We start from the raw sequence: 12,803 nt of genomic DNA on the forward strand, positions 1-12,803 counted from the left end.
CAAATGCTATCTGATCGAATGAAAAAAATATATACAACAAACTAAAATATTTTGTCTGTAAAATATGTGTTAACGTTTTCAAATGAAGTAATGACGTTTAAAAAATAATAATAATAATAATCTAATTTTGGAGTTTGACAACATCGCAACAATGCTTTGAACGGCCCTGATCGCAACACACAGCTGTACAGTACAAAACAATGTGGACAAATAAATGAAACACATTTAGACATTCAAAAAAAAAAACCACTCCCCTCCCTCCACACAGCTCTCATAGAACACCACACACATAAACGAGTCAAAATGCTTTACATTTCTTGAAATAATAACATCTGAACATTAATTGATTGTCTGCCTTTATTCACCTGTTTCTTGTGGTTTCTTATTAAAATCCTTATAAGTCAATAGTGTAAATTGCACCGCTAATGTTATAGAATAGCATAGTTTAATAACAGCGGGGCTGGGGCATATTGTCACACAGTGTTAAAATGTTCCCCATCTGCGCGACTGGAGTTTAAAACAGGTTAGTGTTTTCTGCTGGTTTGCGAACCATTAATAAACTATCTAAACTGATAAATAACAAATTGGAGATTAAAATAGTAGCAGTTTTGTCTGATTTTAAATGAATACTAAAAACTGAAATGAAAAGTTTACTTCAGCCAGAAATTTACTTTTACTATGGTAAATCTATGGGGCACTTTTTTCTCTGCGTAGTGTTGCTACGGCAACTGGAAAATACCGTAAATTTTTATGCTAGCATGTGTGTGGAAATATATGAACCACGTGTGTTACAATTAACCCCGCGTTAGGTTGTGCCCCGCTCACAAACAAAAGCAAAATCTTATGAAAACTGAGGCTTTTGACACTGTTTTGTTTTAAAGTAAAGCCAGAGCAACGTGATACGAAACTTAACATTTTATTTTCTCTCTTGACGTGCATTTATGAATATGTGCGTTGGGTTTCATGTAATGTCTGTTGCAGTGGTTAGGATTTCTCATGCCATCAGCCAAATGTGCTTGTGGTGTCAGCCTTGTGAGACATCCCGTTCCCCCTCCTTCACCTTCCACACCTTTCATTCCTATATTTCGCTAGTCCTTTTTACCATGTGTGTTATAGAACAGGAACAAAAAAAGAAACTTTTAAAAAGATCAACCCTGTAAAATCATGTAGGACTATTCAGTCCAATTTTACATTATGTGGCCTTAACTACTATGTAGCCTACTTACATTTAAATTAATCATTTGGTACAGTGCACTTATCGTGTACATGTTTTTACATTGTACTTAAAGCGTCTCTCTCCTATTCAAATGCTGACTGTTCTAATTTTCTAGTCAAAACTCTATCTGTCTATCTATCTGTCTCTATCTATCTATCTATCTATCTATCTATCTATCTATCTATCTATCTATCTATCTATCTATCTATCTATCTATCTATCTATCTATCTATCTATCTATCTATCTTTTTACTAGGATAAGTGTTTGTGTTATTTGTTCACATGTGAAGAGAGAAAGAACAGGTGGCAAATCTCGACTTGTAAAATGTGTTGATTTACATTCTCTAAATCTCTCTGCACAGTTTTTTTTCTACATTCAAATGAGTCAACCACAAAGCATCACAACTGAGAATCTCATCTGTCAGTTTCTAAATTTCTTTATAAAGGAAACATGGAGAATAACAAATATCAAATCTGTAATGTATTTCCAAGTGATAAAATACAACAAGCAAGCATTGAACTCAAAATAACATAAACATGTTCTGTAATTCTTTTATTTTACTTTTAAGTGAATCAGGATTTGAAGAGTCTGCTGTTGAGACTTGTTGAGAAGTATAGTGAACTTCATGAATTTAATAAGACTTTCAAAGAGAAAAAAGTAAATAGCCAGTAAATGTAGTGTGGTCATTTACATTATCTAAGACCCATGTATTTTCCCGCAGACGCATGTAGACTTGATCTCCTTTCTCTAGAGTCAAAGCGATTGAATTAGATGCTGTTTCATAGCGGTCACCTAGAGGATGATTGTAAACAGTTATCATCTGTTGTCCATTTTTAAAGAGTCTTAGACCCATGGGTTTAGATGAGCGGTTATGTCCAGAGAAAGTGAAAAAATAGACTCCTTTAACAAAGGCTGTAAAGATACCTGTAACATACACAGCAAATAAAGTTTTTATGCTGATATAATTTTACTGATTATTTCGACATTAATACAGGTTCCTTATAAGAACACATACCAGTGGTTGGGTTGTAAGCACTTCCTTCGTTCACAAAGACATCTTTGTAAACCAGAGTTATATCAGTGCTGAAAGGTCCGACGTTACCTACGGGTCCAAGTGAGGCACCAAATGCCACTTTATGTTCTGTGAAAATCCGAGATCATATTTTGTTAAAAAATAGTCATGCTCACTACTGCATAATGTGACATTTACAGATATCATCTCACTATATTTAAAATCTTTCCATACAGTAGTTTATAGTATGTTTAAATATCTTTATGTCGACTGCTGGCTAGTAAAACTTCAATTACTCTGCCATACTTCTTATCAACAGTGAGGAATGTAATAGTAGTGAATATAAAAACACAGTTATGTAACTAACCCCCCCCCCCATCCCCATGTAAAGTCATTTTTACGTGCTTTTTTTGTGAATTGAGAACGGACAGAAGGTTACCTTTACTCTTGAGCTGCTCCAGCTGTTCCTCTGTGACCTGCAATCTGTTCTTCAGAGAACTCACAGTGGATCTTAGCTCTGTCAGCTCAGTGTCGATCCATGTGAAAATGTGCTGAAACTCAGAAGCCAAACGAGCGCTGGTTTCCTTCAAACCAGTTACATTTAAACACTCAGTCTCATTAGCCTGCACTCCACTCTCTTTCTGCTGGACCTCAGACAAAGTGGCAGAGCTGAAGAGGAGAAGCAGCAGTGGATACAGAATGATGCAGGACATCTTTACCTTAAGGTTTTGCAGTCACACCACTTGAACACGTTCCTATGCTGAATTGCGCTATTTCCAAAGATACAAGCACAACACAAGCTCTACGAAAGCTATTTAAAGTTTTGAGTCTTGTAGAACATTGATATGTGTGACATCACTAACTCTATGTGATTATGCAGTCTCTCTATCTTGCTCCGCCCCCTCTTGTCTTGGTGTGGTAGTCTTTTGTTAATTATGTAACACAGTCGTGTGATGTGTGGTCAATAAAAAACACAGATTATCAAGCAGCAATCATTGCCAGTTTATTTATATTGCACGAGTCAACAGTTCCAGAAATCCCTTCTGCACCTGATATTGTAGCAGGATGTACACGTCACGTACCCATGCCACGTATTGTATGCATGACACTGCAAATTTTCCTTGTCAACTCGAAGTAAAGGCAAGCATGTATCAATTAATAGAATAAGCCAAAATGATTTGTCAGAATAGCATTTTTACTAGTAAAAGACCTATAAATTCTGTAAATACTAGCAATGCCAATTGGAGAGCTCTGCAATTGCATTCTTGCAAGAAAGCATTGAATCAGAGAGCTCCACAATTCAATTCTTATGACTAACAATGCCAGTTAGAGAGCTCTCAAATTTAGTGCTTACTAGTAAAAAATACAGCTAAAACATTATAGCACCATTCAATTATTTGAACTTATTTATTCTCTTTAACTCCAATTGTCATGACAAGTTTTGGGTTTTGAACTCATGTTTTTAAAAATGAAACTTAAATATTCCATTGTCTTAACTATTTGTGAGTTGAAACAAAGGTTATCTTCCAGTTGAGTTAACTCACATTTTTAAGACAGCAGATGAACTTTCATTTCTAAGTTTAACCAGCTGGAAATGTTTGAGGTCTCAGATTAAATTCGTATTACTTCCAGTTACGGAGATTTGCAGTTGTATTCTTACTAGATAAAACTATGCAAAACATATTTGTGATTACACACATTTCCCTTTCCAAATCCTGCCTGTATTGCAATACTTACAATATGTTTAGTCTGATTGTTTAATTTAACTTCATATAATGAAGCAGTTGGGAGTTTGGTGCCTTGCTTAAGGATTGTGGTTTTGAGGGTGGAGGAGAGCGCTGGTTATTCACCGACAATCCCTGCTGGACCTGAGACTCAAACCTGCAACTTTCAGGCTACCAGTCTGACTCTCTAACCATTAGACCACAACTGCCTGAATAGAAAAACAAAAAAACAAAAGAATAACAGGTGTGCTGTCTGTGACCATAAACACACTCTGTATATATGACTAGTACTGTCCAGTACGTTGACAGCTTTGCCACACAGATTTTGATTGTTGATTAGGCTAAATAACACAGGTGGTGTGGTAATGATAGGGCAGTGTTACCCAACCACTGTGCCGGCTGTCAGGAGCACCATGGAAAATGATGAAAAACTACTTAAAATTATCAAAAATGTGTGTTGGTTTTGAGTACCATCTTTTAATTTTTTTTATCTTTTTTATTTTAAAGGGTTAGTTCACCCAAAAATGAGAACTAGACCATTATTTACTCACCCTCCAGGCATCCTAGGTGTAAATAACTTCCTTTTTTTCATACAAATGCAATCAGAGTTATATTAACAATTATCCTGGCACTTCAAAGCTTTAGAATAGAATCAATCCTTTCAAAAAAAAAAAATAAATATCCATATTTGAAACGTAATAATCACTTTATCATTGGTGCACACGCAACACAGAGACATCCTACATCATCCCCCCGGAAGGGCTTCCGTGTACAACCAGTTGGCACAAGCTAGATTAAAGTGATTATAACGTTTTTAATATGGATAATTGTCTGGCAAAAATTCATCAATTCGCTACAGAAGGACTTTATTCACCCCCCTTGAGTCGTGTGAGGAACTTTTTATTATGGATGGATGCACTTTATTGGACTTGTTTTAGACTGATGAAGAGAAACACCCACCCCTGCAATTCTAAAGTTTGTAAGTGCCAGGATAATTTTTTATGTAACTCAGATTGCATTTGTCTGATAGAAGGAAGTCATACACACCTAGGATGCCTGGAAGGTGACTTGATATTTTATACCAGGTGAATTAATGTTTAACTCATTATGAGAAAATAATACATGTATCCGTACTTTATTTGGCCTGTATTATGATGTTAAAGAAAGAAATGTTTAGACCGGGGTCTTCGTTCTATTTAAAGGAGATTAGTGTAGAGATGGAGCAAAGACTTCCCATACATGTTGTAAAAAAATGAGATTTGCATTCTAGGTCTGGCCTATAAGAACATCTTTTCATCAGCAGGCCTAAACCTACCCATAATTTATCCCTAAAATGAGAAGGAAATGACAGTTGAATAACAAGGGTGTAAAAGCACCTAACTCTGGTTGTAAGGCTAAACTTTCTTGTAAACTTATTCCTCAATTCTGAATGTTGAAATGTTGTTCCAGAATCAACAAGGATGTTGATCCAGGAACATTTTGCACTTGGTGAAATCCCGGACCCCGATGGGGAACGGGATTTCACCAAGTACATGTTCCTGGATCAACATCCTTGTTGACCCTGGAACAACATTTCAATCAACCAATCAGAATTGAGAGATAACATTTCAGCAAATGTAAGTTTTAAGTTTTTGATCAGAGTTAGATGCTTTTACACCCTTGTTAATTCGCCTCCATCTTATTCATTCATATAATTTCCCTCTTATTTTAGAAATAAATTATAGTTAGGTTTAGGGGTAGTGTTTGGGTCTATATTTTTGGACCAGGATCCATTGTTGATATATTGTTGATCCAGGATCATGTCTTACTTGGGATAATCATGGCGACCGTAAATGGCCACCAAATGCACTTTGGTGACTGTTATTATGAAAGACCAATGAAGTCTCACGGAGACAAATATACAATTACCATCTGTTCTTGATTTTTTTAAAGAGTCTTAAATTCAGAACTTTAGATGAGCAATTGTCCAGAGAAACTGAACAAATATGCCCCTTTTACAGGTGCTGAGAAGATATCCACACAATCCACACACACACACACACACACACACACACACACACACACACACACACACACACACACACACACACACACACAGTCGCTCGCACAATATTTGTATGTATGTAGGGCACCATACAGACTTTATCAAAGAATTTACTGAATTTTGTCTACAGGTGGCAATTTTTTTCTTTAAATAATTTCAAAAAGCCTTTTTTTTTTTTTCAAAAAGACCAGTGTGTCATCAGCCTTAATTGTTAGTGATTACAATATCCATGTTGATAATGAAAAATATGCATTTGGCTCAGCATTTATAGACATTCTAAACTCTACTGGAGTTGGATAATACGTATCGTAAGGTGATCAGAAGTGCCACTTTCTGGAGACACTTTTGCATCCGGATTTCTAAATGCCAAAAATAACCAATTGTTTGTTTTTTGCACTGCGCTGATTGATGACATCAAAGTACCATCACCTCAACATATCCGGACCTACTCATTGTCAAAATCATACCCTAGATTTAATACTTTACATACATACATATATATGTATACATATGTGTATAGTGTCCTTTTAGCTTAAGGTTTAAGTGTTTGTATGTTATTTGTTCACTGGTGAAGAAAGCCAGCCTTGAAAGAGCAGGTGGCATATATACAGTGGCATGCATCCTTAAATTTTGTTGATTTAATCAGAGTCCAATGTATCAGTTTCTTTTTTTAATTATGAAACCATGAATAATAATATATGTCATGGCAGAGATAAAGTAACATGACATAAATTAACAAAACATTAAGGTTTTATCCTCAAAAGAACATGTTTTGTAATGGTTTTATTTTACTCTTAAAGTCATGGTTCGGAGTAGATTTGACTACATTGCTATGCACTCCGAAGCCCATCTAAATGCCCCATCCGAAGTTTTTTTTACATTAGTCAAACATTGACGGAGATATTCAAGCTTGCTACAGCCGTACATGGTACATGTGATGTATCTTGTAAATTGCACCACTAAACGTGCAAGTAATCTTACCAAACTTCTATAGTAGTGTAAATATGGTATGTTCTCACAAAACGCTGCATTGGAAAATTTGTAAGTCCACCATGAGTGTATTAAAAACGTCTAGGTTACGAAGGTAACCCTTGTTCCCTGAAAGAGGGAATGGAGACGTTACATATGGGAACTTGCTTGAGAGTCCAATCATCTCTGATCCTTATTCAAAAGGCCAATGAAAATTGGCAAGTGGCATTTGCATGTCAAGCCACTCCCCCGTACATTCGGGTTTATAAGATGGCGGCATGCAGCCAATCATTCAGGTTTTTGCTGAGGAGCCGGATCGAGCCGGCGTCAGCGCAACGCCAGGGTCGTGGCAGGGGATGTAACTTCTCCGTTCCCTCCTTCAGGGAATGAGGGTTACCTTCGTAACCTAGACGTTCCCCTTCAGTCGTTTCACTACGACGTTACATATGGGAACAGACCCTATGGAACAGGCCACGACCCAGACGCCGCATTATGCAGAACCCCACGTGCTGACAGGCGGACGTGTAAGCAGATGGAAATTGTAACGTAACCTGCACAACGCCCTGGGGGCCAGTAGAGGGACTCCACAGGGATGCCAGATGTAATGAAGCATGGGTTGGGGGGGCAGAGCACATGAGATCTTCACATGTGGAAATGAGAATAATTCAATATATTCATAAATCTTCTTAGGGATACACGAGGGAAACAGCGGTCTTCTCCACTGGAAATATAAAAATATAGCCACAACCTGCGGGGTGAAGGAGACCCAGGCAGGATCACGGTCAGGGACTACTCCGCATCTAGGCCTGACTGCGGGGCATGGAGGACCCAGGGTTCGCCGGAGGGAACATTCTGGGAAATGGCGCTCAGATCCACGTGGGAATGGCGCAGCAAGCCGACACCAGCTGTCCTCCCGCTCACCTGAAGTCTTTGTTAAGACACAGGAGGATACGGCCTCTACGCGGAGGTTGTAGAACCTAGCGAAGGTATTAGGTGTCGCCCAGCCCGCAGCTCTACAGATATCTGCTAGTAAGGCGCCATGAGTCAACGCATAGGATGAGGCAACATTCCTATTGGAGTGGGCACAAATACCTAAGGGCCATGGCTCTCCCTGATATAACTAAGACAGGGAGATGGCTTCCACTACCCAATGGGCCAACGTCTGTTTGGAGACAGCATTCCTTTTCTGCTGACCTCCGAAGCAGACAAAGAGCTGCTTGGTGCGTCTGAAGTGCCGAGTATGGTCTACGTATATGCGCAAAGCACGAACAGGGCACAGCAGTGCAGAAGCTGGGTCTGCCTCCTTCGGGGACAGAGCTTGCATGTTCACCACCTGATCGCGGATGGGCGTAACCGGGCCGGGGTCTCAGGATGACGTGAGAATCTCCGGGCCCGAACTCAAGGCACGTTTCACTGGCAGAGAAGGCTTGTAGGTCCCCTACCCTCTTGATGGAGGCCAGTGCAGTCAGGAGCACTGTCTTAAGTGACAGGAATTTCAGCTCAACTGACGTAAGTAGCTCAAATGGGGCCTCCTGTAGGCCGCGGAGGGGGGACGGAGAGATCCCAAGAGGGTACGAGGTGTGGTCTGGGAGGGTTAATCCTCCTTGCACCTTGCAGGAACCTCACAATGAGTTGGTGCTTACCCAGGGATGTTCCATCTACTGCATCGTGATACGCTGCAATGGCAGCAACGTACACTTTGAGGGTCGAAGGGGACAGCCTACGCTCCAACTTCTCTTGCAGGAAGGAAAGCACTACTGCAATCGTGCATCTCTGTGGGTCCTCTCCTTGAGAGGAACACCAGTCAACATAACAGACCCCAGCTCGGGGAGCTCGGGATTGAGTGATGGTATTTTTCACGGCCTGGGGAAGGCCGGTGAGGTCTGATGCGTCCCGTCCAGGAGCCAGATGTGCAGGTTCCACAGGTCGGGGCGCGGGTGCCAAATTTGTATCCATCCCCTGAGAAAGAAGGTCCTTCCTCAAGGGGATCTTCCTGGGAGGGGCTGCCGCGAGGGAAATTAGTTCTTGAAACCAAGTCCGGGTGGGCCAGTGTGGCGAACCAGCAAGACCTTCTCCTCGTCCTCCCTGATCTTGCACAGGGTCTGTGCAAGGAGGCTCAATGGGGGAAAGGCGTACTTGAGCCCCGGAGGCCAGCTGTGTGCCAGCGCGTCTCTGCCGAGGGAAGCCTCGTTCAGGAAGTAAAAGAGCTGGAAGTGGAAGGATTTGGGGGAGGCGAACAGATCTATCTGAGCCTGGACGAAAGGACTCCAAATCAGCTGGACTGTCTCAGGGTGGAGTCGCCATTCTCCAGGGAGGGTGGACTGCCGTGAGAGCTGATCCGCTGCACAGTTGAGTTCTCTTGGTATGTGAATGGCACGTATCGATTTCAGAGGACAGGCCAAATGGAAGCACTTTGTACTCATATGCTCGACCTTCGAAGGCAAACCGTAAAAAGGGTCAGTGACTAGAAAGGATTGAGACGTGAAAGTACGCATCCTTCAGGTCGATGGCTGCAAAGATCTGTGCTGGGCCGCCAGCCTGGCATTGTGGGCCTCAGCAGGTGTAAGAGCTGGTTTCTTGGGGGCCGCGGGGGGGCGCCCTTGGCGACGGGCAGGCGGAGGCTGGGCCACCGGCGGCGGGATGGTGGCTTCGCGGCGGGGCAGGATGTGTTTGATGGCCTCCATCTGCTTCTGGACTGCCGAGAACTGCTGGGCAAAGTCCTTGACAGTGTCACTGAAAAGGCCGCTCTGGGAGATGGGAGCGTCGAGAAAGCGAGCTTTGTCGGTGTCTGCCATCTGTGCCAGATTGAGCCATAGATGTTGCTCCTAGACCGCGGCCTTGGACATCACCTGACCAAGAGACCGTGCCGTGACCTTCGTCGCCCGGAGGGTGAAGTCGGTGGTGGCACGGAGTTCCTGCATCACTTCTTGATCAGGACCACCCTCGTGCAGATGTTTTAATGCCTGCGCCTGGTAGACCTGCAAAGCGGCCATGGCGTGCAGGGCGGAAGCAGCCTTCCAGCAGCGCGATACACGCAGCCCGTGAGAGCGGACGAGCGCTCACACACTCTGGAGGGTAGATTCGGCCGGTCCCGCCAGGTGGCAGCGCCACGCGGGCATAAATGCACCAGGACAGCACGCTCAACCTGGGGAACCGACTTGTATCCCCGGGCAGCCCCGCCATTGAGGGGGGCGAGCGAGGAGGAGCTGGAGTGCGATGTTTTAATCAGCTCCTCATGCACATCCGGAAAGAATGGAACGCCCTCCCCAGGAACCAATCGTCCAGCCTAGAGGGATCGGCCGGCGGCGCGTGAGGCACCTCCAGGCCAATCCCCCTGGCGGCTCAGAGGAGCATAGCTGAGAGTTCAGCGTCCATGTCAGATGGGGCAGCGACCACAGTAGGGCGCTGGCCCGCTGAGATGTCTGCTTCACCGTCAGACTCTCCCTCTGATGCTGCGACTGACATCTCTTCCTCTTGTGGAGCACCAAAGGAGACGCTCAGACCAGGCTGTGGGGAAGCGTACTGCTTTGGCCACTCGACGGGGCCATGCTGGGGTGGAGAAGGTCGCGGGGCTTTGGGAGCCGGTGGCACGTTCTGCATGGTGACTCATAAGTCCCCCTTGTGCCTCGCCACGGCTGCCGCAGGGCAATGAGGAGAGCCGCCTAGCAAAGGAGCGGCGGTTCTTCAGCGTGACCATGGTCATGCGTTCACAGTGAATGTGAACCTTGGCCATTTGGGCAAGAATTGTGATGCCTTTAGTGCAAAACTGAAGCTGATGATCCATCGACTTTTCTGCAGGACAGTCATCCCAAAGTATACATCCAAAATTTACTTATGCTTGGTTAAGGGATCAGTTATGGAATGTACCTGAGTGGCCGGTTGAGTCTCCAGGTTTAATTTTCATTGAAAACATTCGGTTGAATTTGAAGAAAGCAGTGGCAAAGTGAAAACCAAAGATTATCAGTGATCTCAAAGCTTTTTCAGGCGAGGAATGGGCCAAGATTGCAGTAGAAAGGTGACAGAAGCTGCAAAGCACTTACAGGCAGCTTTTATTGATTCTGCAATAAATTTGACTTTTAGGGGTTGAATAATGTTGAACATGAACATTTAGAGCCAATTAGTTTTTTTATTATTCATCAGCTTCCGTTTTCAGAATTACTTAAATGTGTATTTATACATTTCTCTAATAGTGTACTGATGCCTTTGTTGAGTTGCTTTTACAAAATTGTGTTCTCTGCAGCAAAATGTCTTGCAGGTCAAGGGGGTTGAATAATTTCGATTGCAACTGTATGTAACGTCGTAGTGAAACGACTGAAGTGGAACAACTGTTACCCGATCCCTACTAGTCTCAAAAACTACAAATGGCGACACATCAACGTCACTTCCCTGGTTTGGGAAAAGCACGTAAAAGTCCACCTACTATGTCTGTGTGCATGTCAACGTAGTTTTATATATAAATTTATAGACATTCTGTACTCTATTCCTACTCATTGTCTAAATGTCATTGTCTAATTTTCAGATTTAATACTGTCACATGGAATTGATGTTAACGACATTGAAATTCTGCAGCAGAGCAATGATATCTCATTATCTAGTCTTGTGTATACTCCATATAGCTAAAATTGTAAATTCAACTACATGTTAAACATATGGTAGAACCAGTACTTCTACCACAAAAGACTGCTTTGTAAATAATCTTCCTGACTTGTCTCAATTCCTTAGCATATCCAATAGCTCAGAAAAAATAATGCAACATAAACTGGACTCTCTCTTTTTTAGCACTGCAGATACGGTTACTCCTTTATGCTTAAGATTAAGGAAAACAGTCCGACACCAAAGAAAGCAGCCCAGAAAATGGAGCGCAGCTGGAAGAAAACAAAACTAGAGGTATTTCATATTGCATGGAGGGAAAGTACTTTCTCCTACAGAAAAGCCTCAAGAAATGTTATATCTAATTACTTTTCATCTCTTTTAGAAGAAAACAAATACAACCCCAGGTATTTGTTCAACAGAGTGTGTAAAATAACAAAAATAAAGCATCAACAGGTGCTGACCAATAACACCACACATCAGTAATGACTTTATGAACTACTTTACTTTCAAAAGTTCATTACAGACTGATTTTGAATCTTCCTTTTCTGTCCAAGATACTAGAAAAGGTAGTATCTTCACAACTATGTTCCTTCTTAGAGAAAAATGGATTTTCAATCAGGATTTAGATCGTATCATAGTACTGAGACTGCTCTCATCAGAGTTACGAATGACATGATCTTAACATCAAATTCACGATCTCAGCCATGTTCTCAAAACTATCGTTTTGAATATTTTGATTGCTGACAGCTTATTCACCACACCAACCATCAAATAACAGTGACATTTATATTTCGCATTTATAATTATATTACATTGCATTATATTATATTGCATTATATTGCATACAGGAATTGCTCTGCAGTAAAGCCATTCAAACCAGTTCAATTTTTGCGGATGATATTCTTTTGTTTTAACAAGTGGCATGTCATCATTTTTAGGAATGTTCATTTAGGTTATTTTATTCCTAGCCTATTATTAATTTGTATAGGCCTACAGAAAATGTATAGGTCTGTACAATTTAATAATAGGCTATAATTAAGTTTGTTTTAAATGGATAAATAACATGCTTTTTGTGATAGTCTACACCAAAACTTATGGGACAATTCACCATTTTATCGATAAAAGGCCAGTTGGATGGGAACAGGCTGTAGACAGCAAATTTCACAATTTTTTAAATGCATATTCACTTTGTTGATAACAAAACAGCACAAAAATTTGATAAAAACTTGGCTAGTGACAGCAGC

At 41.6% G+C, this 12,803-nt stretch overlaps 1 protein-coding gene across 1 annotated transcript; it reads right to left on the reverse strand.

Moving 5' to 3' along the window:
• Nucleotides 1–1,860: 1,860 nt before the first annotated feature.
• On the reverse strand, nt 1,861–2,942 carry LOC141343675 (complement C1q-like protein 2). Its single transcript, XM_073848269.1, has 3 exons — nt 2,669–2,942; nt 2,233–2,358; nt 1,861–2,141 (listed from the first exon to the last, which is right to left on the reverse strand). The coding sequence occupies exons 1-3, from the start codon at nt 2,940–2,942 to the stop codon at nt 1,861–1,863; spliced, it is 681 nt and encodes a 226-aa protein (XP_073704370.1).
• Between the last annotated feature and the right edge of the window lie 9,861 nt (nt 2,943–12,803).

Source organism: Garra rufa, chromosome 10 (assembly GCF_049309525.1).
Source record: "Garra rufa chromosome 10, GarRuf1.0, whole genome shotgun sequence".
Taxonomy (NCBI): domain Eukaryota; kingdom Metazoa; phylum Chordata; class Actinopteri; order Cypriniformes; family Cyprinidae; genus Garra; species Garra rufa.